At 36.8% G+C, this 27,240-nt stretch overlaps 2 protein-coding genes across 2 annotated transcripts in view; both read right to left on the reverse strand.

The window, feature by feature from the left end:
• Positions 1–2,006: 2,006 nt before the first annotated feature.
• ebpl (EBP like) lies at positions 2,007–5,791 on the reverse strand. Its single transcript, NM_001005397.1, is given in 4 exon segments — positions 2,007–2,545; positions 3,113–3,251; positions 5,431–5,500; positions 5,573–5,791. Coding segments are annotated over 4 exon segments (633 nt in total). The 5' UTR covers positions 5,765–5,791; the 3' UTR covers positions 2,007–2,313.
• Positions 5,792–10,609: 4,818 nt separating this feature from the next.
• kpna3 (karyopherin alpha 3 (importin alpha 4)) overlaps positions 10,610–27,240 on the reverse strand; it is a 37,801-nt gene continuing 21,170 nt past the window's right edge. Inside the window, exons 3-17 of the mRNA NM_201320.2 lie at positions 25,435–25,524; positions 25,316–25,345; positions 25,155–25,207; positions 22,485–22,580; positions 20,282–20,367; positions 20,109–20,195; positions 17,533–17,702; positions 16,877–16,921; positions 15,558–15,689; positions 15,343–15,471; positions 15,066–15,170; positions 12,606–12,677; positions 12,360–12,522; positions 11,080–11,174; positions 10,610–10,971 (exon numbers count right to left, since the gene is read on the reverse strand). Coding sequence (NP_958477.2) covers positions 10,876–10,971; positions 11,080–11,174; positions 12,360–12,522; positions 12,606–12,677; positions 15,066–15,170; positions 15,343–15,471; positions 15,558–15,689; positions 16,877–16,921; positions 17,533–17,702; positions 20,109–20,195; positions 20,282–20,367; positions 22,485–22,580; positions 25,155–25,207; positions 25,316–25,345; positions 25,435–25,524 — 1,449 coding nt within the window. The 3' untranslated portion in view covers positions 10,610–10,875. The remainder of the gene's footprint in view (positions 10,972–11,079; positions 11,175–12,359; positions 12,523–12,605; positions 12,678–15,065; positions 15,171–15,342; positions 15,472–15,557; positions 15,690–16,876; positions 16,922–17,532; positions 17,703–20,108; positions 20,196–20,281; positions 20,368–22,484; positions 22,581–25,154; positions 25,208–25,315; positions 25,346–25,434; positions 25,525–27,240) is intronic.

Consider the following 27,240-nt stretch of genomic DNA (forward strand, 5'->3'; position numbering starts at 1 on the left):
GCTGAGGGTCTGCTGTTTGTCCAATCATGTTTTTTTTTCCGCCAAATAAAAATATCAGGCTACCTCAAATTGATCTCTCCATGGAAAATATGCATTTAATGAATTCTCCGCTGTTATTATTATTGCACAAAACCTGTCAACATTTTTAATGAAAGTCATTAAAGTTTATGTCTTATGATTATGACTTCATTTACATTCTTCTTCTATGACGTCTCACTCACGGTTCATGTGAGTGCGCTACGAGTGATGAAAGAAAATGGCAATAAACCTCAAGGCTCATATGTTGACTTTTTGTATAAGAATTATGTTGTTTACATATGATATTGCATTAATTTGCATAAATGTTTTATAAGCTGTAAAATGAAAGCCTCAGTTTGGTGTATATGATGTGTGTATAGGTATAGAGTGTATCATTTGTGTTGCCTTTTGTTGTGTGGGTTCATCAAGTTTCAGTAGCTCAGTGGTTGCGTGACTCATCTCTCACACCGGAGACGTGGGTTCTATCCCAGGCCCTGACAGGAGTGTATTGTGTGTATATGTATGGAGTGTACATGTATAGGTTGTATCATGTGTGCATATGTATAGTGTGGGTGTGTGTGTGTGTATATAGAGTATTGAGTGTATGTATGGAGTATATCATGTGTTCATATGTATTTAGTGTATCGTGTGTATATGTTTGGAGTGTATGATGTGTGTATATGTATAATGTATGTATGGAGTGTATATGTATAAAGTGTATCATGCGTGCATATGTATGGAGTGTATATGTACAGTGTATCATGTGTGCATATGTATAGAGTGTATCGTGTATGTATAGAATGTATCGTGTGCATATGTATGGAGTGTATCCTGTGAGCTGCCTTTTGTTGTGTGGGTTTATTAAGTTCCAGTAGCTCAGGAATGTATCGTGTGTATATGTATAGAGTGTATCATACGTGCATGTGTATTGAGTGTATCATGTGTGCATATGTATGGAGTGTATCCTGCGAGTTGCCTTTCGTTGTGTGAGTTTATCAAGTTCCAGTGGCTCAGGAATGTATCGTGTGCATATGTATAGATTGTATCGTGTGTGTGTACGTATAGAATGTATCATGCGTGCATGTGTATAGAGTGTATCATGTGTGTATGTGTATAGAGTGTATCATGTGTGCATATGTATGGAGTGTATCCTGTGTGTTGCCTTTTTGTTGTGTGAGTTTATCAAGTTCCAGTAGCTCAGAAATGTATCATGTGTGCATATGTATAAAGTGTATCATGTTTGTATATGTATAGGGTGTTTATATGTATAGAATGTATCACATGTGCATATAAATGGAATGTATTGTGTGTGTGTGTGAGTATGCATGTATAGAATGTATCATGAGTGTACATGTATAGACTGTATCATGTGTGCATATGTATGGAGTGTATCATAAGTGTTCATGTATAGACTGTATCATGTGTGCATATGTATGGAGTGTATCATAAGTGTTCATGTAGAGACTATATCATGTGTGCATATGTATGGAGTGTATCATAAGTGTTCATGTATAGACTGTATCATGTGTGCATATGTATGGAGTGTATCATAAGTGTTCATGTATAGACTGTATCATGTGTGCATATGTATGGAGTGTATCATAAGTGTTCATGTATAGACTGTATCATGTGTGCATATGTATGGAGTGTATCATAAGTGTTCATGTATAGACTGTATCATGTGTGCATATGTATGGAGTGTATCATAAGTGTTCATGTATAGACTGTATCATGTGTGCATATGTATGGAGTGTATCGTGTGGGTTGTCTTTCAATGTGTGGGTTCATCAAGTTCCAGTAGCTCAGAGGTTACGTGATTCATCTCTCACACCGGAAACCAGGGTTCTATCCCAGACCCTAACAGGAATATATTGTGTGTATATGTATAGTGTATCATATGTGCATATGTATGGAGTGTATCGTGTGTGCTTTCAAGATTATCTTTGTATAGCTGATGTAACAGAGTTGACTTACAAATACAGCAAATAGACGTTTCATGCGAATGTTTATTTTACTTAGTAGAATAAACACACGTAAATAAGAAAATTAAGACTCATTTCATAATTATAGCATAATGTGTAATTCAAGACGGTAAAAAATAGGATTTTTAGTAAACATTTTCCCAGATAAAAAAGGTCCCTAAATGCGCACGCAAACATTTTTTACAGAAAACTTGATATAATGTGTTATTAAAGTTTTGGTTTTTGGAAATGCAAATTGGACCCGCAATTCTAGAGTCATCACTAATATGTAATAATTATAAAGATGATTACTAATTATTAGGCCTCCTCTGAATCATCTGTTCTTCTTCTCGGGATGCTGATGGAGTCTTTCTAGATCCTTCCATGACTGCCAGAGCAGGAGTGCAGGCACCAGCACCCAGATGCCATTGAAAAACACTAGGTAGACCCACAGGTACAGCCAGTTGCTAGTGTTTAGGTTTGGGCTTCCCATCAGCCAGTCTGGACAGAAGGTCATCCAGCCTCCATACAGCTCACAAACACAGAGTGTGATCTGAACAAAGTGCCTGATTCAGAAAGAAATAACATGTATACAGATGCTTAAAGGGCACCTATGGTGAAAAATCTACTTTTAAAGCTGTTTGGACAGACATGTGTGTAGGTATAGTGATTTGACAGTCATATTGGGGTGATATAAACACACCAAGTCCATATTTTTTCAAATTTAACAACATAAAAACAGTAGACAAATTGGAGCGGTTTTCAGACCGACCGCAACTTGACGTAGGAGTGCGTCAATCAATATTGATTGACAGGCGAGTGTTAACATGTATTTGTAGTAATGCATATAATCATATCAACAAGACAGGACGTGCACAAAGCAATCAGGAATAAAAGGTCTGTTCAGTTTGCTAGGATCATCAATCATGATCAAGAGTGAGTTTTACAGGTTTAAAATGTTTTAAAACAGTGCATGTGTGTAATGAATTACAGCGTTTCTCTTCATCAGCACAGCCGCATGGCAGAACAATTATAAAAGACTCAAAACTTTTGTCTTTAAAAATAACTTTGCAAGTCACAGGTCTTTCTTCAGGAGCACTTCAAATTCATATGAAATCTGTTATCGTGTTTACCTGTAGTGTTTGTCTTTAATGATGGCGTAGACCAGAAGTAGGGCCAATGAACCGTCTAAAACCACAGTCAGAAGCTCTAGAGAAACGATAGTCGGGTCTGAATATAGCCATCGCTCATCTGCCTTGCCATATTCTTTCCCTGTTAGGCATTTACATTGTGTTACGCATATACACACACGGTATGTACATTACATACAAACAATACAAAGCAGACATTAATTAATAATAGGCCATTTGCATTCAAATTGAACATTCATCACTTCTGGAAGTAAAGTGTTTTGATACTATTTTATGAAAATAGATGCAAAATGGGTTGTGCAAACCCCAAATCATTCCATCATCCGTTTATTTTTAAGATAATTTTGGCTACGTTAATGCAAGCAGCTTAATGTTTGGCATTATTTAATGTAATCGTTCACCATTGTCTCCTTTTATAAATCTTTTTTACAGTTATTATGAAAAATAGCTCTACTCAGGAACTTCAGGACATTTAAATGGTCTTATTATTCAAGCGAAAAGTCTGACACACAAAAATAACATTGCATCAAAACTAATGTTGTTTCAGATAACGTACTTATCCAAGCTGTTGCAATGCAAATATAGACTTTATTTCATTAAAAATAAAAACTGCCATCGCAATATGTGAATTAACTGTAATTTAAAGAGTTTGAACACTGGTTTGAGCCACATGCGGCTCTTCGACCAAAAATACATGGCTCTCCAGCTGTTTCAGTTCAATAATGTTTTACAGTTAAAAAAATTATAACCATCACTAGAAATCAGTTTCCTATTGAAAATGTAATTACAATTTTTACGTTTCGATTAATGCACGTGCGCGGTACTATGGATAAACTTTAATCGTGACACCAATAAAGGGTAAACATGTGTGCGTGGTTACCATATATGTTGTTTTGCCCGTGTTTTACCCAATAATAGTAAAATATTATTTTTGTTCTTCAAAACTAGTGAAAATCAATATAATAACAATAATATATTTTCTTTAACAGTAGCCAAAATTACTGCCGTATACTTTATTTTGAATACTCTCAGGAAACTATGTAATTTTTATAACAGTAAAATGTTTATTTTAAATTGTGTTGCTTTTCAGAAAAAAAAATATATTTTCCAGAATTTAAATAAATGTTCTTTCTTTATTCATGGGCTTGCTCAACATGTGATGGTTCATATTTGTTTATTTTTTGAGTTGTGCACGAACATAAATAAAGGTTTTGTTTAAACCCGTTTTATTTATAGTAGTCGTATTTTATTGGGGTGCATATATGCGTATATACAGTTAAAGTCAGAATTATTAGCCCCCCTTTGAATTTTTTTTCTTTTTTAATATTTCCCAAATGATGTTTAACAGAGCAAGGGAATTTTGACAGTATGTCTGATAATATTTTCCTCTGGAGAAAGTCTTATTTGTTTTATTTCGACAACAATAAAAGCAGCTTTTAATTTATTAAACACCATTTTAAGGACAAAATTATTAGCCCCTTTGAGCGAATTTTTTTCATTATTCTACAGAACAAACCATCGTTATACAATAACTTGCCTAATTAACCTAACCTGCCTAGTTAACATAATTTACCAAGTTAAGCCTTTAAATGTCACTTTAAGCTGTATAGAAGTGTCTTAAAAATATCTAGTCTAATATTATTTACTGTCATTATAACAAAGATAAAATAAATCAGTTATTAGAAATGAGTTATTAAAACTATTATGTTCAGAAATGTGCTGAAACAATCTTCCCTCCATTAAACAGAAATTGGGGAAAAAATAAACAGGGGCGCTAAAAATTGAAGGGGGCTAATAATTCTTACTTCAACTGTACACCCCTGTGGCTCTTTTTAAAAATGCATTTGCCAAAAATATTAGAAATGGCTCTATGCTGAAAAAAGGTTATTCACCCCTGGGTTAAAATTTCCAAAATGAATGAATTATTAGTGATTATCACCACCAGGGCTGATCCTGGTTTGGTAGTCTGTCAGTAAACTTAGACAAACATACTAATTATGGCGGGTTTCCCTTATTTATTTCACACATTTTTGTCCTCTACGGACCAATGTGCCACTTGTTTAGAGTGACACTCAAAGATAAATGCTTAACAACGTTAAAAAAAAACTAGCAATTACATTTTTATTACAAATAACAGAAACTGATCAGTGAATGAACGGACTTTGAACACTTCATTATACCAACAAACACCACTAGATGTCGCCCTCTACTAATTTCACATCAAGATTTTCTCCATGACCAAATAAATCAATAAAACTGTAGATGTAATTAATATTGTAGTGTTGTATCAGAATACTCACATAACTCTGCCAGCAGGTTGTCTGAGGACGCCACATTTCCAACAAGCGACATGTAGACGAATGGTCCTTCCTGCACAGTCAAGGTGAACAGGTAAGTGACAGTCAGATAAACAACATTTCTAGCATGCACTTGTGTACCTACCAGAGTAAAATGAACTATTGCGTCGTAAAATAACCACACGAGGACCCACCGGTCAACCGCTGAACATTTATGGCCCCATTTTTGAGCGAAGGCAAAGCCGACAGCAAACTGAGCCACACAGGCGAGCAGAGAATAAACAGTTACTTTAGTGAAGAGTGCAGGTTCATCATGCTGTTGGTCGAATTCTGCCATTCTGTCTAGTGAAAGCACTTTTTTAATAACAGTTCCCTCTCTAGCTGAATCTGAAGGGTTGAATAATGACGTCCACAGGCCCCGCCCATTGTGCTGCCATTGGTTCGCGATGGACTCTCTCCACTTCATTCCATCCACGTCAGAGAGCAGAGTGCGTTTTGGCGCCAATAGGCCATGTCATATTCAAACAAGTTCTCTTTACATTTTTCATTCGACATTTAATCACAAAAAATACAAGTAGGCATTAAAATTTACCTGCTAAACACGCATATTTCATTTAAAGCAAGTTCCAGCAAAATGTCTCACAAATTAATACTTTTCATCTCAAATTGTATTTTTCTTGAGACAGAAATCTGAGAAGGTTGAACTTTTTCCTCTTTCATCAGTGATCTCAAACTCAATTCCTGGAGAGCCGCAGCTCTGCACGGTTTAGCTCCAACTCACACCTGCTTAATAGCTACTAGACTTATTAGCCTTGATTAGTTGTATCAGTTGATTAGGGATGAAGCAAAACTGCGCAGAGCTACATGTATAGCTAAAATTTGTATTAAAATCTGTTTTATTTATGTTTTAGAATATATATTTATAATGTTTTTAAGCATAGTGTATATTTTGAAAAGGGGAAAAACAGTAAACCGTTGTATGAATGCTGTAATATTTAAATAATTTCCTATTAAAAACGCGTGAAGGTCATGTGACCATCAGGAAGAAGAACAGCATCTCAATTCTCTGAGGATTCTCAGTTCTCGTGGTCTCCTGAGTTCGTTCTTCCGAGGTGACCTGGCAAGACCGGTCTTCACAACAACAGTTCTCTGTGTTTTTAGGAATTGAGAAACAGTCCTTGATTAGTTGGATTAGCTCTGTTTGATTAGGGTTGGAGCAAAACTGTGCAGAGCTGTGGCCCTCCAGGAATCGAGTTTGAGACCTATGTTCTACTTATTAGTTTTGGTGGTGTTTGATCAGGGTTGGAGCTAAACTCTGCAGGAAGGTAGATCTTTAGGAACTCAAAATTGTGACCGCCTTGTACTTTAGATGATTTTCTTACATTTGAGGTGGGAAAATTGAATGAAAGACTATGTTTTTATATAATCATGAGATGTACAAACTTAAATTTCTGGGTCAGAACTGTGGGAAAACTAAACTGAAAAATCTGAATTTTGGTTTTCTCAGAATTCTTGCAATTCAGTCTTTTCCCCTCAGAACTGCAAGTTCAGACTTTAATTTCTGCAATTCTGAATTTGATCTCAGCTCTAAATTAGCTAGCATAAATATGTAAATTAGCATACAATAGCATAAATACATAATTATGAGTTTATAACTCATTAAGTGAATTTAAAATGGCAATTACCTTTTTCATTTTCTTTCAGCTTAATCCCTTATTTATTAGGGGGTCGCCACAGTGTGATGAACCACAAACTATTCCAGCATGTGTTTTACGCAGCAGATCACCTTCCAGCCACAACCCAGTACTGGAAAAAAATTCACACACACACACTCCCATACACTACGGCCAATTTTGCATTCCCAATTCACTTATAGTGCATGTCTAGACTGGGGGGAAATCTGAGCAACCACGCTAACACGGGGAAAACATGCAAACTCCACACAGAAATGCCAATTGGCCCATCCAGGACTCGAACCAGCAACCCTTCTTTACAAATTTTGTTAAACAGTTGATTCCAATGTTTAAAGTTTGTGTGAACCGGAAGTTACAAAGGCTTTTATATCAGTATGTTGATGTACTTCCAACCAAAACCGAATATTGACTAGGAGGCGGGGCTTTCTTTATGCACATCATTCCCTTGTAGCAAAATTCTAAAAGGGGGCGTGGTCAGGAATATTGTGGCCAAAGCTGTCAAACTGACATCTGAAAACAACCGCCACTCCAAACACCGAAGCAAATGTTCAGACTTTGATTGAAGATTAACAAACTTGTTTTTAGTGGATTAATTTCAATGGAGCATCTGGAGAATAACAATAGCTGTGCTTCCATGTGAAGATGCAAATTAAATTTATGCACAAAACTGGAATATCGCATAAAAGACGTGCCAATAAAGCAGCGTTTCCAACCAACGAGCCAAAGTGAACAAAATCATCACTTCCTGAATAACTGGCGCTAAATATCAAAGGTAAAAACTTAATTTACTGTGGTAGAAGAATCTGCGTGAATCTTTTCTTTATTTAAAAAACGACTTCAGAAGACAATGCAGACATGCAACGAACAAATGGTGGCGTTTGAAGGTGTGAGACGTGGAGCTCAGACCCTCTTAATTCTGGAGATCATTAATAATATAATAACACTAATACTGAAGCGGTTAAGGCGTTTTAGAATGACCAAAACAACATTTCAGGTGTTTTACAATGTGCTCAACCTGCTGCTGGTTTATCCATTCACACACATTTTCATCACATGATCTCTTATAACAAAATCACATGACCTTTTTTAATGTGCATACAGGAACAAAAAGTTTATCCTTATCAGTTATGCGCATACGTTTTCTTTATACGAATAAGCGTGGTTTTCATTTGACAAAAACCTCTCCTTCAGCTCACATGGAAATAACACAGAGCACATATTGCACATATTAGAAAGAGACAAAAAGGGACTTCTGAAAACAAAGAGTCAAATCAAAGCACAGACCAGGGAACAAGGAGGAAAGGCAATAGGTAGAAGAGAAAAGACACAAAAAGCATAAGAAGGTCAATCATAAAAGAGCAATAAAAGGATGGCTAACAGCACGTTTATTTTGGTTAGGTTCATTGATACATAAAGCACGTCCTGAGGGAGTGATGAGTGAAAGATGTGTTGCCATAGAAAGGTGGATGGGAGGAGGTGGGAGGGCGGGGCAGGGACAAGCTGAGAATAGTGAACAAGAATGAGAAGGGAGCAGAATGAAAGTTAGAGGATCAATTACAAGTCAGCCAGCAAACTAGAGGAGAATTGAAATAGAATTATAACTCTACTCCAGAGAACGTCTCATTGTAAAGTCCAGATATGACACCCAGAAGACCCCATATTATAAGCAGCTCCAATGCAACGTGGCAGGCATTATGAACCTCTTTTTTTAGTTGCTTCGAAATGAAAAACAAAGGCACAATGAATTTCAACTCATTCTTTATCTTTAATATGCACAAGAGTTGAAAAAAATACTGATGAGCCACCTTAAAGAGAAATTCAGTTCTAAAATTTATAAAAACATACAAACAATCAGAGGCCAAAATGCGATCTGTCGCCGTTTTTAGATTAATTTTTTTTTTCTTCAGCAAGTAAAAATCTTGCAACAAGCAATAAGCTTGTATCCATTTCCGATACAAGACGAAACGTCTTTAAAGTGGCTCGTTTTCTAGATGTCTAGATAAGTTCATGAATTTCAAACCTGCTTTATTTTGTTCAACAATAAATGGCGAATTCAAAAAAACAAAATCATCAGGGCTGCCTTTAGCTTCCTTGCTGTATTTGCCGCTCAAATACAATTACCTCAGTCCAAATGTAAATTTCTTTTTCTCATACATCCCTTTACAAGTTAATGCACAGGGGGAAAAAAGAACAACAAATAAAACGTCCAGTCACAACAGTAAGAAAGCCCATTTTCCAAATAATGGCAATCATTTGCCATTGCAAACGAAAGAAAATAATAATTACCCCTATTGGCTGTAAATCGATAATCATAACGTTGTTATTGTTTTGTAGCGTCCCAACGTCTAGTGGACCTAAGTGTGGTAGCTTCTCATTATATACCTAAACAAGAAATATACTTTTATTTTAGTTGGTAAGATTAGGTTTTGCAGCAAGTGAAATAGGATTTAAAAACCAACTAAACAAAAACGTCATGGATCACCTTTTCCCATTGCTTGTATAGTCAAAATTAAGCGAACATCGCTCTCCACTTACATTAAGCAATAAAACGGGAAAAAACCCAAAAAAGTGTATGCGTAAGACTGGAAAAACTGCAAAAGCGGAAGCTCCACTGATCAAAACAAAAAAAGAATTCACAATCCAATCACTGTTGCAGAGTTTCTTGACTATCGAGTGCTGAAATGTACTGATTTAGTGAAAACATCCTCCAACCGGTTACGATTGGGGTTCTCCCGATGAACTTATTACTATGATTACAGACAGGAAGAAGAGAAGATGAATCCAGGAAACAAAGAGCGCTGCCAGAGCACCCGTGTTAAGCAGAAAGACCTCTTGAGGTTATCTTGAAGAACTTCCAAAGGTTGGGGCGGCCCTTTAAAAGTCCTGGCCAAATTGATCGTATCCTCCTATGCCATTGCAAACCAAAAAAGATCGGCACAATGAATGTCCACGACACTTATCGCTGCAGAACTTTTGAAAACAAGGGTGCTCGACTGAGGAGATTTACTCCATTCAAGTTTCTGTATCTTCAGTGTATTGTCCATAATTTCAGGATGAAGAAAAGAAAGCAAGAACTGGTGGTGATAATTAAAGTGTTTCTGTTTGCACACCACATATTTTAGAGACGCTCCCTTCCCCCACTTGAACAATATTCCTTTGAATAAGCCATCGGAGGCTAGTTCACAGATGAATGAGGGAGAAGGTCCAAATGGCTTAACACAGTAGAGGCTGGACGTATCGAGTTGGGTGTCTGTCTGAGACTCGAAAATCACCACCATTCCAGAGAAGGGCTTTCTTGGAAACCGAAAGCCTTTTTAATTTCAGGAATTTCTCTTTCTTCATCTTCCTTGGCTGATATGATGGCTGGTACAACAACAGAAGTTCCTATCATTGTTCATGCTCACCTATGTGTGTGTGTGTGTGTGTTTGTGTGTGAAAGAAAGAGCAAAATATATATCTTTTTTTGTTAGTTTTTTCTTTTGTTTTTTGGCAACTGCAGTGTAATGAGTCTTGTTCTTTTGAGTTTTATTTTTTAGATCCATCCGTGTTTTGAGTGGCGTCGAGGCGGGTACTCGGATCCTTCAGTGCGATTTCTTTTCTGTGTGAGTGAGTGAGAGTATTGTTTCTGAGCACGGTGACTGGTTGGTTTTGTCTGGTTAGTGAGTGGTTGGTAGGTGATGGGTCAGTAGGTGGCAGGGTGTTGAGGAGCAGCTGGGAAACCCACCAATCCTAAGTTCGACGCTCCAGATGTTGTCTAGAACTTAAACTCCTTGGCTTGTAGGTTGGAGGAATCGAAGTTGAATGTGCCTCCTTGGGTGGCCTCGGGAATCAGACTTGGGTCTTCATCAATCTACAAGCAGAGCCCGACAGAATTAGGCGGATGTTCACTAATAATTCATATCAGGAGCAGACCCCCAAACAAATGACAAATACATTAGAACAATAATTTGAGACTCACATCATCTCCTGAAAAGTACTGATCAATGATTTCAAATGCAAGTTTATAGATGTCCTCGTTTTCATGCTGCTGGAGGTTCTCGATTTTTTCCAATCCTAAAAAACAAAAGAAAACTTTTATATTTTTTGGTGTCACGTTATTTTAATTTACAATTCATGTCATTAACAAAACATTAACTAAGACTATTAGCTAAATAAACTTCCTATTAGCTGCTTATTAATAGTTGGGTTTAGGTATTGAGTAGCATTAGGGATATAGAATAAGATCATACTTTATATGTGCTAATAATTGACACTACCTGACAAAAATCTTGTCGCCTATTCAAGTTTTAAAAACAATAAATAATAACTCGATTTATAGCTAATTATTTATCAGAAGTGGCTTATATGAAAGGCAAAGGCCTCTAGATTACGCTTATTTGACCAAAATAAAACATGATCATGTCTTGATTTTTAATTATGTAATGAGGACAGTAAGGTCTGACTTTGCTTAGACAAGTCTTGTCATTTAACAGAAATAATGTACAGTATAGAATATAAAGTCATGCTGCAGTGGAAAAAGATTGAATATTGTGTATGACTCCCATGAGCGTGGACGACTGCATCTACACATCTCTGCAATGACTCAATTAACTTATTAATAAAGTCATCTGGAATGGCAAAGAAAGCGCTCTTGCAGGAATCCTAGAGTTCATCAAGAGTCTTTGGAATAATTTTCAATGCCTCCTCCAACGTCTTAAACTAGACATGCTCAATAACGTTCATATCTCGTGACTGGGCTGGCCAATCCTGGAGCACGTTGACCTTCTTTGCTTTCAGGAATTTTGATATGGAGCCTGAACTATGAAAAGGAGCGCCATCCTGCTAGAGAATTTGCCCTCTCCTGTGCTTTGTAATGTAATGGGCAACACAAACGTCTTGATACCTCATACTGTTGATGTTGCCATAAACTCTGCAGATCTCTCGCACACCCCCATACTGAATATAACCCCAAACCATGTTTTTTCTTTCAGCAAACTCGACTGATTTCTGTAAGAATCTTGGGTCCATGCTGATTCCAATAGGCCTTCTGGAGTCTTTCTGATGATTGGGATGCAGCTCAACAGATAATTCATTGGGAAAATTTACCTTTTGCCACTTTTCCAAATGATCAACTAGAAGTCAAGTTTTAATTTGTTGCTCTTACAACTAGGATCGGCAAGATTTTTATGAGTTTATAGTGTAAATTAAATTGACCAGTAAAAATTTGAAGAGAGGCCATTTCTATACTATGTCCATTACCTCCACACTCTTCAATGATCTCAGCAATTGTGCTGGCTTCCTCCCCGGCCATGATAAGGATGTTTTTCAGTCCGTCGAGGACCACCTGGACCACCTGAGAATCTTTCACCGAGAGCAGGTTGCAGAAGGGTGGGATCACGTTTTGTTGCACCAAGTACTCCACCTGCCAATCACAGCCAAATAAGCAATGAAGCAAGGAGAAGAAAGTGTCTCAACATCAAGAGATTCGTGGTGAGCGGTTCATACCTGATCCTTTCTTCCACTTATTGTCAAGTTGCTGATGGCCCATGCAGCCTCCTTCTGTGTCCCAAAATCACCCTGTTTTGAGAAAAAAACAAAACAAGAAATTAGACATTTAAGCCTTTGGATAGCGATGGTTTAAACTAGAAATTAAGCCTGACGCAGTACTAAATTAAGTCACAAAAATAGAGGAAAAACTCTTTAGTAAAGATTAGTATTATATTTTTATGTTTATGCCAATTCTAGGGTGTTTACCAGACATTAATCTGCAACTGCTAAAACTTGTTGTAATGAGTGTTTGCATTGACCATTAGATAAGGCTTGGGTTTCAATGATAAATGATGATTAAAGCCAATGTTATGACAGTATGAATAGTATATACTCTGCAGTTTCTAATAAAAAAAAAAGCTAAGCAAAGCTATCTTCACTAGCTGTCTCGAGCTGTGATGTAATATAAAAGTAAGCAGTGATGCAAATTAAAATTGTGGCTCAAAAACAAAATTTTAACTTGGTTAAACACAGATTTTCTGACTTAGGAGAGTCGCAACATCCTGCCCAGGGACTACAGATGTAAATTAGCAATTCAGGGTTAGCTACAATCAGGGTTTCTACAGGTTTCACCAAGTCCAATTTAAGACTCAAGACCTTTTAAGACCATTATGAATGATATTTTAGACTTCTACAGGTCTACAACTAATTTTCTTTTATTTTTTCGAATGGCCCAGTTTGTCTAGTGGAATTAATTTTTTATTTGCCCCATCAAAAAATAGTAATAATTAGGTATAGGCATAATGTGTCAAAATAGGCAAACAACCCATAGTGGTATACACAGTCATTTTTAAACACTACTTATAAGCTCTTTAAAAACTATAATAAACTATATGTATGCACATGCAACAGTCTAACCAGGTCAGCGTCCTCCACCTATATGGTCTTTAATTACATGGAGAACTTTCAGACCAATTTGTATTAGATTAGCTCAGTTATTAAATGTGCTATTATAATATTAGTTATAAACACAGCTTTGTTAAATGTTTTATTGAGATGGATTGTTGGTGATGAATTTTTGGCTGATTGAGAAGGTTTACATGGACATAGTCAAATTAAGACCAGTTTAAAATAATTTAAGACCTTAAAGACAAAAATTCAATAAATTTAAGACTTTAAGTTTTTAAGAACTTGCTCGACAACGTTCAAAAAGCAATAAGTTCATATTTACATTTGTTTATTTGCTTTTTATGCTCATGTTGTTCAGTGCGTGTATTGGAGCAACATTCAAAAAGACTGTGTTTTCTTTGAGCAGGTAAAATTAAGGGTACAGTTCACATATCTGACTGCTTGTATTAAAGGACAAAATTGTTAAATATATAAATATATTTATGAATTATTATGAGATTTAAATATAATAATTATTGTGCTGTGAAATAAAATCTAAAATTGTGCATGTAAAGCATTGTAAGTGCACTGTGAATGTAATGAAATCTATATGAAGAATGTACTGCAATCTAAAAGTAATGTAATGTGTTTTTATTTAATGCCATGTCAGCACCCACGGCTATTTTCATGGCAGGAACATTTCAATAATAAATATACAATTAAAAATAAACAAACAAATGAATACATAAATTAAATAAGATTTTTAGTACTAATACATGATAATAATTCTAAAATCTTTTCTGGTGTCACTGCTAAAAATGTCCTAAAGAGAGTTTATTTCATAAAAAATTCTTCTGGAATCATTAAAAACAGGACAGTCCAGTAAAATGAGGAGTTGTGCAGCACAAAGACTGAGTAGGGTTTTCACCTTGGGGCAAAAAAACATAGTTTATTCTCGTATGCCCAATACGACATCTGGTAATAACCACTTGATTAAATCTAGTCTAAAAATGTCTTAAAATTCTATGAGAGAGTTCAGGTTGGATTTCATGTAATTTATAATATTCTAATGCATCAATCTAAAAGTAAAAGTTTTATATACACTTTATCAAATTGAATGTAAAATACTGTAGCTATTTTCTGAATTTGTCATGACAACTGACAACTTTATTGTGAAAAATGGTTTTAATAAACAGAAGCATAGTGTAGCCTACTTATAGTACGCTACACTATAGTGTAGCGTGATTATGCCTAGTCTTTCTTTGGTGCTGTTAAAACCACCACATCAAACCTGCAGCTCTTATGAAATGATAGTACATTACATTTTAAATCACAAATCGCAATGTTGATCAGATAAATTGCAACTGGATTTTTATCTCCAAATGATGCAGCCCTAAGTCAAGCTAGAATTAGTATGAAGGATGTATTACACATCCATTTAATTCAGTTTTCAGAACTGAACATCAAAAAAGGTTTCTAAATCTGCTTTATATATATATATATATATATATATATATATATATATATATATATATATATATATATATAAACTAACTCAATGTACAGTAGCCCAAGTGCTAGTCATCTTACCTTGGCAAGCTGGTGAATGATCATGGGTATGAGACCAGCATCTATTACAGCCTGCACCTGCTGCTGGTTTCCTGCTGTTATATTAGACAGGAACCACACCGCCTCCTGCAGACGCATCACAGATGTACAATAAACACAAGGCACTGCGTTTAAACTGGGACTGCAGAGATTTCTAGAGTCACTTATGAAATTAGCCAAGTAAAGCAATTGTGATTCATCATCTTGAGTAAACCTCACACAAATAGGCTCAGATGTGATGTGTGTTTCTGTGTCTCACCTTGTTGATTTTCTCTTTGGGGTGTGTGAGCAGGGTGGAAAAGTGAGTAAGAACATCACAGTTGAGCACCACCTGAGTCTGCTCGTCTGTCCCGGTTACAATGTTCCCCACCGCTCTCAGCGCTGCAGTCTGAGCGGACAATACATGAACAACATTAGAAGCCAGCTTTTGGTTTTAGAGTGTACAGAGATTCATAAATGTGCATGTGTTTTTACCTGAACTTTGACCTCTTGGTGGCTGAGCAGTGGGACAAGGTACGGGACAACACCTGAGTCTATTACCATCTGAATCTGCTCGTTACCTCCATCTGTCAGATACGACAGAGCCCACACTGTGTCTACCAGAATCTGCAGAGAACAGCAGATTTGAGGACGTTAAATGAGAAACGCAGACTGTTTTCATTTGCATAAACTTCAGATTAAATGAAGTGATCATGCTGCACAATTATCAACAAACTTGTGAGATATTAGGAAAAGTTTAGCCTAAAGGAAAATGTATGTTTAGTTTACAACGTTTGCAACACTAAAATAAGACAATAGATCATTTTTCAAATACACATTTGGCACCTAAAACTACTCCAATAATGTCCGGGTCCAAAATTACACAATTTTTTTAATTTCATATTTATTTATTTTTATATATATATATATATATATATATATATATATATATATATATATATATATATATATATATATATATATATATATATATATATATAGTTGCTATGGCCACAATCAGCTGTTCTTCATACACGCAGTCAATTTTCAAAATAGTTCAACTTTTGCCACTGTGTAGATTAATACTGAAAGTGTGTCTGTACTGAATTGTTTCTACTTGGGGCTGTGGTTAAGAACAGAGTAATATGCTGATATTTAACTGCATGGCTTTAATGCATTCCTGCATTGGGCTCACACATATATTCTGTGCTCTGACTACTACTTGGACGCTTCTCTCCATCTCCTGCCGAATGCACGAGATCACAAAACAACCACAACAGACTAGACCAATCAGCGCAGATTAGCTTCATCCCAAGGAGGGGTTTGAGAGCAAATGAATCGCTGAACGAATCATATGGGAGTCATTGGGATAACTGGGTCAAAATAAATGCATATTTTAATAAAAGTATTTTTATATATAGATTGCATATCAGACTGCTGTTGGAGACCCCCAAAACCAAAACATGACCTTTTACAATGCTAAACAGGGGCTCTTTAATCCAAAATGAAATTTGTTTTGATATGTACGGCAAGCAGTCATTTAATAACCAAGCTAATCTAGTCAGCTAATCATTTTTGCAAAATAAAGCCCTTCTAAACTTTCTTTCTGCACAAAGTCAACCAGCATTCTTCAAAATATCTTATTTTGTGCTCAACAGAAGTGACCCAAATAGGTTTTGAACAAGTGAATGGCGAGCAAATAATGGTAGAATTTTCACTTTTGGGTGAGCTAGACACTTAAACCACATTTACTGCACTATCCAATTAAAAGTAGCACTTTTTTGTTTGGAAGAAGTAGTGCGACATGTACTTACATTTATATCTGTATGATATATGAGTACACAGAGGGCAGGAAGAATCTGAGTGAGAAAAACAGACATCTTTTAGTTGAAACTGAATAAGCAGACCGCATGTAAACATGAAATCAGCTGTAGCGCAACAGAATATTCATTAGACCTGCCATCAATGAAGCAGTTGCTATATCACACACACAGAGAGAGTGAAAACACAGTCTAATGATTTCATAGCAGCAGGAGGTACAATATGTTCCCTTCAGCTCAAAGCGACACCTCCAGATTACAGATAGCAGAAAAGAGAAATGAGCACAATATTAAATATTGGCACGCAGCATACACAGCATTATATCTGACTGAATAGATGCTAAAAACACACACAGACAGATTACTGCGGACGAAACTGAAAGGCAAAAGAAATGCATAATATCTGTTGAAATTTTGAAAACGGTGGCGTAATGAATTAATTACCAGTTTATAAAGTGCCTCATACACATCATTCAGTCAAAAAACAGCTAAAGGGATCAGTTTAGCCAATCAAATTACAGTATTTTTACTGTAGTATTGCAAGTTATTCAATTCGTTTACAAAATCTTCAACTGGATGACGTAAGGATCGTTTTTTACCAACACGAACGAGTCAGAAATGCACAAACAGGGGTCACACACTTTGCTCACCTCTTGTACTGTTTCCATGGGTGGTGGAGGGTCTTTGTTTCGGCACAGGTTGACAATGACCCAGGTGACGTTTCTCAAGAAGGTTATGGGGATGGAAGGATTAATAAACGACAAGAGAGGTTTGACCACACCGAGCGAGATGACGTAATCTCTACACTGAGGTCCATCACCTGCACAGAGCACATAAAACAAACACACGTGCAGTAATGTCAGAAAACACACCACTGATGAGCATCACGGCTGTTACAAGACCCAAAAGATGGGGATTTTGTTATACTTTTTAAATATTTTGCATCCATTTGGAAATGAAAAATTGTTTTCTAAAATGTCCAAGATTTATAAAACCATACTGTATCTGATTTCTTTGAGATCTCAGGTCTGGTGGGAGCAAATTGTGGTAACTGACCACTTTCTTCCTCCATATTTCTTGTGTCATTGTTGTTATTTACCGTGTTGGCGTCTCCACACACGCTCTTCCTTCTACATCATTAAACCACGGAGAAGTACCACAATTTCACAAGTTTAATGACGTACAAAACGGAATGACTCAATAAATCTGATCTGCCTGTTTACATGATAGTCGCATTGTCACATATCTGACTTACATCAGATTTATTTCCACATATGAAGGAGGCCTGAAACCGATCGCTGAAAATCCAAATGCATGCATTTTTTTTCAGTGTTAACGCGGTCAAAAAACAGATCTGACCTCTGAAAAATCTGAATTGGGTCACATTTAACTGGCAGTGTAAATGGGGGCTTAGTGAATGTGAAATATGACAGATTTACAGGAAACCACATTTTTATTATCCTATTTTTTATTCAATAAAAATTAATAGACAACAAAAACTTATGATAGAAACTTATATGCATATTAAATATACTTACACTTTACTGTTTGAGAACTTTATATTTACATGAAAATTAACTATTTTATTAAATTCCTTTACATTTTATAACCCATTACTGCACAAAAACAGTTAAAATTTATGAAACGTACACTCACCGGCCACTTTATAAGGTACACCTTTCCAACTGCTTGTTAACGCAAACTTCTAATCAGGCCAATCACATGGCAGCAACTCAATGCATTTAGGCATGTAGACAGGGTCAAGACAATCTGATACAGTTCAAACCGAGCATCAGAATGGGGAAGAAAGGGGATTTAAGTGACTTTAAATGTGGCATGGTTGTTGGTGCCAGGCGGGCTGCTCTGACTATTTCAGAAACGGCAGATCTACTGGGATTTTCATACATAAGCGTCTGTAGGGTTTACGGAGAACGATCTAAAAAAGAGAAAATCTCAAGTGAGCGGCAGCTATGGTGGCATGCCTTGTTGATGCCAGAGGTCAGAAGAGAATGGCCAGACTGGTTCCAGCTGATAGAAAGGCAACAGTAACTCAAATAACCACTTTACAACCGAGGTCTGCAGAAGAGCATCTCTGAACACACAACACGTGCAAACTTGGGGCGAATGGGCAACAGCAGCCAAAGACCACACCGTGTGCCACTCCTGTCAGCCAAAGACAGGAAACTGAGGCTACAATTCACACAGACTCACCAAATTTGGACAATTGGAAAAATATTGCCTAATCTGATGAGTCTCGATTTTTGCTACAACATTCAGATGGTAGGGTCAGAATTTGGCATGAACAGCATGAAAGCATGGATCCATCCTGCCTTGTATTGACAGTTCAGGCTGATGATGGTGGTGTAATGATGTGGGGGATATTTTCTTGGCACACTTTGAGCCCATTAGTTCCAATTAGCATTGTGTCAACGCCACAGCCTACCTGAGTATTGTTTCTCATCTCTTTATGAGCACAGTGTGCCCATCTTCTGATGGCTACTACCAGCAGGATAAGGCACCATGTCATAAATCATGAATCATCTCAGACTGGTTTCTTGAACATCACAATGAGTTCACTGTACTCAAATGGCCTCCACAGTCACCAGACATCAATCCAATAGAGCACATTTGGAATGTGGTGGAAGGGGAGATTCACATCATGGATGTGCAGCCGACAAATCTGCAGGAACTGCGTGATGCTATCATGTCACTATGGACCAAAATCTCTACGGAATATTTCCAGTAACTTTTTGAATCTATGCCACGAAGAATTAAGGCAGTTCTGAAGGCAAAATTGGGCCCAACCTGGTACTAGTAAGGTATACCTAATAAAGTGGCCAGTGAGTGATGTATTGATAAACAACAAAAATATTACTCTAGGAGGATAAAAAAATTATTTAACTTTCATGAGCTTCTTTTTATAGCTCCATTTTAGTCTAATAATTCTGACTTTTTTTAAACACTAATAAATTTCTAGATAATTGATTTGGTGTTTAATGGTATTTGAACCAGCAGAGGTCAATATGCATACAGCAGCTGCTATGAACACGACAGCAAAAAGTTCCAATCTTATTGGTCAATGTTTCTTCAATTGTTGCCAGGAAAGCAAAAAAAGTTTGTCTAGCTTTCTCCTTATTATCATATAGTGCTCACTCACTGAACATTTGCTTCCTTTTTTATAAATTCAGAGTTAGTAACACCGAGAGGACATTTCACAGTTACTCACCAATGATGTTTCCCAGCGCCCACACGGCCTGCTCACACACATTCTGATGAGGAGAGTGCAGAAGTCTCAAAAACAATGGGACAGCATCTAAAGAGAACAACAGGAGACTTTAACTACAGACGGAGCCGATAAAGTCAAAACAGGCCGTTCAAGTCTCTGTCTGAACCACTTACTGGATTTGACCACTGCCTGTGTCTGTGCAGACGTCCCTGATGCAATGTTAGTCAAAGCCCAGGCAGCTTCAAACTGCAATGAAGGACTGATGAAGAAGGAGAGAGAAATAGAAGTTGGTATGTTTAAGGCAACGGTAAACAACATTTCAGCCCTGACCACTCTGAATAAAGAACCACTGCCTGCAATACTCTGAATACAGCAGCTCAGCAGGACTTTCCCACAGGATTGTGTATTTGTAACCGGAATTGACCTTTAAAGAAGCATTTCTTGGCTTGTTTTGAGTCAGACATGACCGAATGTAATGAATTGAGACGGACTGAATGCTTCAACTGTATTACACAAAGCAGTTTCATTAATTTTCCAGTAACTTGTGATCAAATAGATGAAAGTTAAAACTGTTGTTAGGGTGGATTTCTATTGGTGTATGAAGTACAATCATTATCCTAATAACTACGCACTTAAGATGCGGTACCCTTTAAAGTTGTTGTCCACAATGATATCATATTTTAAACTCTAGTTGATGTTTAATGTAGCTGTGTGAACAAAAACGACATCTCTGCATGCAATACGCTCAACATTGGCTTTTACAGAGTTAGTTTAGCAAAGTGTAACCAAACAAAGTTGGGGGATTACAAAAAAAATACATCCAGGCTAGCGAGATCATAAAAGCTTCAGGTTACATGCATTCACCACGCGCAGTGAAGTGGCTTGGCAAAAGCCGCTGTAATGCTGTAATGTAGCAGAGAAAGCTAAAATGCCACGCAAACGCTGCTATTTTCAAAAAGCTTGTTTGCTTTCTGAATTTGGGCTTCCAAAGGACACGACACAAAGAGAGAAGTGCTTACAGTTTAATTTTGATTATGTTCTAGAGAATTCTAAAAAAATATAATTAAATATTATCTAAATGGATTCGGCTAAAAACTCCCCCAACCATGATAGACGAAGCTGTGGATTGTGGGCCACAACCTGTAAGTATTTTTATTTGTTTAAACTAATCAATTACATGCATAGTTTTTAGCGATAACACTATGTTGTAGCGAGGACGTAAACAAGGACGTAAACACTGGGAAATGCTGTTTGGCACCGCTAATAATTTAGCTACAAATTCATAAGATTCAATCTTCAGCAGCACTGCAGCTTCTCTCTATGCATCCGCTTTACCTGTATACAATATATGTGAATGTTTCATATTACTTACACATGCTTATAACCCGAGTATATGCGAAAGACACTTATCAAATGTTATTTTAGGAGAGCAGACGTGAGTTTTAGTTGTGTGCTTTTCATTTTCTGTCTGATTCAGGCTTTAACTGATATGGCTAACAGCTACTCTGACTGACTGTTTACACAGCGTGAAAGCCCATGTTTTTAGGGGCATGACGCTTTTCCTGGTGACATGGAGCCGATCCGCGAATCACAGCAAATTATGTTAAATGACCAATCAGAGCCTCTTGAGGGCAAACCTTACAGAGGAACTAGGAAATATGACAGTGGTTTTCATGTTAGCGGAGTAGCTGTATATAATCAAAGTAAGATATATGAAAAAATACCGTAATTGTCTACAAGTAAAGCATGAACACATGCTGGTTTGCATCTTATAAACACAAGCAAGCCTTAAAAATGCACTCTGGACATTAACATTATTTTGTGTACTATGATGATACAATGCAATCCTTAACATGTTAAATGATGCAAATGAGTTTTTCTCACTTGCAAAAAATAAGCAAAAAAATGTGTGACACCCATCTATTTAAGCACACAGTCATTTCTGTACTGCACCACTTGATTAAAAAAAAAAAAAAAAAAAAAAAAAAAAAAAGAGCGCATAAAACAGCAAGGCTCTGAAATGTAATCTGAGCAAGTTGTATCTAATTAAGCATAAAGTATTCATGAATAATGCTTAAATGAACCTATAAGATTACCACTAAATCACACCTAAGATCATTGAAGTAAAAACATTAAATAAAATTAGTTGCTGCTAACATTATATTGAAAACATTTTCTGAATTCTTTGAAGACAGAATGTTTTAAAAGAGCTATCAATTAAATGCATTACTGCTGAATTGAACGAATATGTTAATAATAAAAAAAAGTCTATAATTTACAATCTACCACATTTCAACTATGATACAGAAAAAAAAATAACTCTAAAGTATCTTTGCACACAGTTATTTTTTCACTTAATGCAACATATTGACTTACTTGTCATCCCTCTCCAGGCATTTGACTAGGATTGGAAGGATTCCACATTTTATCAAGTCGTCTATAGGGGGATTTCTGTCACTTGAGAGCAATTTTCTGCAAACGAAAAGTCAAGATGTCTGTCAGTCATCTTATCTGTGCTCCAAATACATGCCAGCAGTGTAAATACAATTCATTTAAAACCGATAACGAAAACGAATTTAAAAACAAGCATAATTGACAGAGCATGCCATTGTTCTGTTGTCACTTTTTCCCTTACAACTTAGATCTTGATTCCTTACAACTTAGAGCTTGATTAAACTAGACAAATTCAACTACAAAATAAAATTTGCAGGAACTCATTTCTCTTCCTTCGGCTATTATGCACTGATGATGACGTACATCAAGACCAAAAATGAATATTAAAGAACTGAAAATAAAAGTGTTTCGTGAACACATACAGGGCTGTTTGCGGAGTCTATGTATTAACGGGATGTTTCTCACATAGACTGATCATTTCACTTCATAATTCATTGGCTACTTATTTTGTTATTTCTGTATGCGATTTAATGACTCCGTAAAGGCTATTAGCTGTTGAATTGCACTTTGTGAATCACCAAGCACCTCTGTTTCAGCTAAAAATACTCTAAAGAAAAATAATTATCTAAACCATCTAAAGAGTTAAGCATAGTTAATACTAAATGACTTGATTTTGTGTCTTTTATTCGCTGTGCTGTTCACACTACACAACACACTACATAAATGATCCACAAGAGAGGGGGGGGGGGGGGAAATCACACACTACAAGATCTGACAACAACTCGTTCCCCAACAGCTCAGTCAAGCTATTAAAACACAGCAAATGAAATTGAGGGAGGAGCCGTCAGAAAAAGCGGAACACTATTGGTTGCTTGTGTGCTGATTACATCACTGACATCATTTCAAGCTTTCAAGGAAGCATTTAAAAACATCGTCAATCAACTGATGCTTCAACCAACCAATCACTCATCTGCAAGGTTCAAGTGGATAGATGTGGCTTTAACACTAGAACTACCGGGGCAGTTAGAGTTTAAAATTTTTGTAATTTAAGAACTTTGAAATAAAACCTAAACATATCTATAACACCCTGATGTTTGCTAATTATCTGTGTATTTATTTTTAATATTGTTATGTTTTTTTGAATTACAAAACGGTAATGAACTGAGCATTTCGACCTTTAATTATCATGTCGGTCAAAATGACTGCATGCATGTCTGCTACTTTTCGCTGGGACTTTAAATATGCACGCATTTTTGCCTGGCAACATCCTGCTAACAGAAACATAACTTTCTGACGGCAAAAACATAAGTTTACTTCAGATATATCTTTCAAAACAACATTTTCTGTGCCACGAAATAGCTCCTGTTTAAAGCTGAAAATGAAAGCGAGGCCCGGACCTTTGCGTGTTCTAGAATCTTAACTACATATTTATAGGCTGTGTTACCAAAAAAGATAATATTTTTAGGGTAATGGTGTCATGAAATATGATGAGAAATTCAAAGCTTAATTTTAACATCTCAATAGAAGCTTTAAATGTAAATATGATGTGACAATATGACATCTTATATGAGAACGGTAAGAATGAGCAGTATGGTATTACTAATAGTTACAGAATTCTAGTTCCACTGTTAATATAACCTACTCTCGTGTTCGTGTTAACACAGAATAAAGCGAGTGCAGTGATGTCCATTCTAGCCAATCACAGATGTTTCTGTTGAGCTCCTGAGCACAATGATCATTCAGCTCATGCTGATATGCTCTCTCACTGACTGCAGCTCGTCACTTTATCTGACCGCACATGGGGTCGAATTGGCCGGCTGCTTTCGAATATAAAGCATGCTAGATATTGGATTTCCATCTGCGAGGTGTTGGCGATGTGTCAGCAAGCCTCTTTGATGTGTTGTTCAGTAGTTCACACATAAATACTGCCAAGCACCCCCAGATTTTTTCCCTAACTTAACTTCCAAATCGGGCTCAAAATCATGTAGTGTGAACTAAGCCAGTGGTTCTCAAAGTGGGGGTCGGGACCCCTTGAGGGGTCGCGGAACAATGAAGGTGGGTCGCCTGGTGATTTCCAAAAATCTACTTATTATTAGGCCATAAGAATTACCATATTTTATTCATAACCAACTGAAGAGAAAAAAACAGTCGTTTATAGTTACTATAGTAGCTTATTTACTTGTTCTATTGAATTGCGACCCCTGGGGTAAATACATTATATTAAAGACAGCAAAAGCGTCAGATCCAGCAGATTGATTTTATAACACCAGGTTAAACTTTCTGGCCCATTTACAGCACTGACGTACATAAAAAAAAATTAAACGAAGAATAGACTTTGGTCTATTGGTGTGTGTGTGTTTGTGCGCCATTGCATGCAAGTTTTCTGTATTTATAACCACCTCAGAGGATATTGGGGGTCGCGAGTCACTGGCATTGTTATTTTAGGGGTCGCGTGCTGAAAAGTTTGAAAACCCCTGAACTAAGCTATAGTAAATGAACTGAAACATTTAATTTTGGGTAAACTATACCTTAAAAAAAAGCAAAGAGCAACTATTATGAAGGTATGTTGACCCGAGGCTAAGCGAGATATTTTTAGAAAGTATTAATGTGTAAAAAATGCAAATCTTTCATATCCATATCGCAAAACTTTACCTGGCTGCTTGCACTGCACTGAGCTGCACCACTGCATTGTCACTGGTGGCGTTCTGTAGAGAAAAAACAAGACAAATGGAGAATGAGTGGAAGAAGAGAAGTGAGCCTTCTGCTAAAGCCTCTCTCACCAACAATAACATCAACACGTGCTAGAATCTTACCTGTAAGATGGCATCTAGCGTTACATTTTGCTGAAAATAAAGAGCAAAAAGTTTAGAAAAATAATAATCTTTAAATGAAAGGTATGAAGTGAGCAGAAATCAGAAAAAAAACCTCTTACCCCTTTAAAGTCAGAGTCCACGTCAGAGTCCTCCAGACTCTCTTCTTGTGGAACATTTCTTTTCTTCAGGAGATGCTCGTCTCTTTTGTTCTATACAGATTGAGAAATAAAAACCATCAGCTTCTTTACAATTAATCTTATTTAAATGCATCTTCATTTGACCGAACGCACCTAAACAAATACAAACTAATCTGTGATTTTTCATCCTGAGAATACACTTGAGCAAATTAGCGAAAACTCCACTTGATGCATTAAAATGTATATTTAATAACGGTATATATAACAAAATATTGGAAAGAAATACACGATGCCTTACAAAAATTTTTTAAATCTGTGATAACCTTTGATTGTAAGTATTTTTGTTTGGATATATACCCGAGGAATGGTTAAAAAGAGATAGATATTTATCGAACATTCTGTTAGTGGCTGTTAACAAGAGCATAACCAAAAAATGGTTGTCACAGGAAAGTGCTACTCTAAGTGCATGGATGGAAATTACACTGGAAATTTATCAAATTGAGCAAATTGCCGCATTTGTAAATGAGAAAACTGAACAATTCATTTCCTTCTGGGGAAAAAAATGGACCAATTATTCAACATCCCATAGTACTGAACGTTTTTGTTTAAAATTGGAAAGATCACTTCTGTACATAGTACTGTTGCTGATGTGCATGTACAGTGCTCAGCAGAGGTGTGGACTCGAGTCATGTGACTTAGACTCGAGTCATGAATTTGATGACTTTAGACTCGACTTGACAAAATATAAAAAGACTTGCAACTCGACTTGGACTTGAACATAAATGACTCGGACTTTGACTAGGACTTGCCCCTATTGACTTGTAAAGACTTGCTGCTTCCCATGAAAAGCCCAAAGATAAAAAAAAAGTATGTTGACATGGACCGCTCTCTCTCTCTCCCCGTTTATGTGTGCGTGTGTGTGTGTGACAGCATGCGTGCGCGTGTGTGTGTGTGACAGCATGCGCGCTTTCGGCATGACATCCAATCAAAGCACGGTAGATTGTTTTGATTCGTCAGTATCCAACGTGACTACTATGAGGCGCCGGAGTGGACAAAAGTCAAGCGAACGCAGAGAGAATTTGAATTTGAGATCTAGCCAATACTCGCGTGCCAATACTCTGTCTCTCTCTCTCTCACATACAACATACACCTCTCTCTCTCTCTCTCGCTCGCTCGCTCGTGCATTCAGTCTCTTTGCGTTCACTTGACTTTTGTTTACGATGGCGTCTCATACCTTTAGTGCTTTTGCTATAACGGGATCCTCCTTTTAAACTGACCCTTCGCTAAGCCACGCCCAAAAACTGCCACCCACCAATCGCGGCTTACCAATCGTGGCTACGGACAGGGAATCTGTCAAGCTTTCGAGCGAGGGAAACAAGCCAAATCGTTGCGCAATTATTGGATTGTGCAAATCTGACACCCGCTATCCTAAAAGTTTGGACTGGGTGGTGGGATATTTCCCTTTTCAAAACCTAAAGCCCAAGAGGAGAAATGCCAGCGTGGATCAAGCTGTGTGAGGGGCGGTAAAGGAGTTAACAGCTAAGTTGATTTTGTTTTCGATATTCACATTCAGTGATAGGTGGCAATAACTCACACTCCTCTTATCCTAAACAGATCTAAACTGTGTTCTTATATAAAAAAAAGCAGGTTATGTTTACCAGCTGTCTTTTTCTTTTTTTCCACTCGATATTATGAGCACTGCTTAGTTTAAACCCTCGCCATTGTAACGCATATAAATACATACACTAATATTTGCTGGTAGGAAATATCTATTTGTTCACTTCTGTT

The sequence above is a fragment of the Danio rerio genome, chromosome 1, assembly GCF_049306965.1.
Source record: "Danio rerio strain Tuebingen ecotype United States chromosome 1, GRCz12tu, whole genome shotgun sequence".
NCBI classification, from domain to species: domain Eukaryota; kingdom Metazoa; phylum Chordata; class Actinopteri; order Cypriniformes; family Danionidae; genus Danio; species Danio rerio.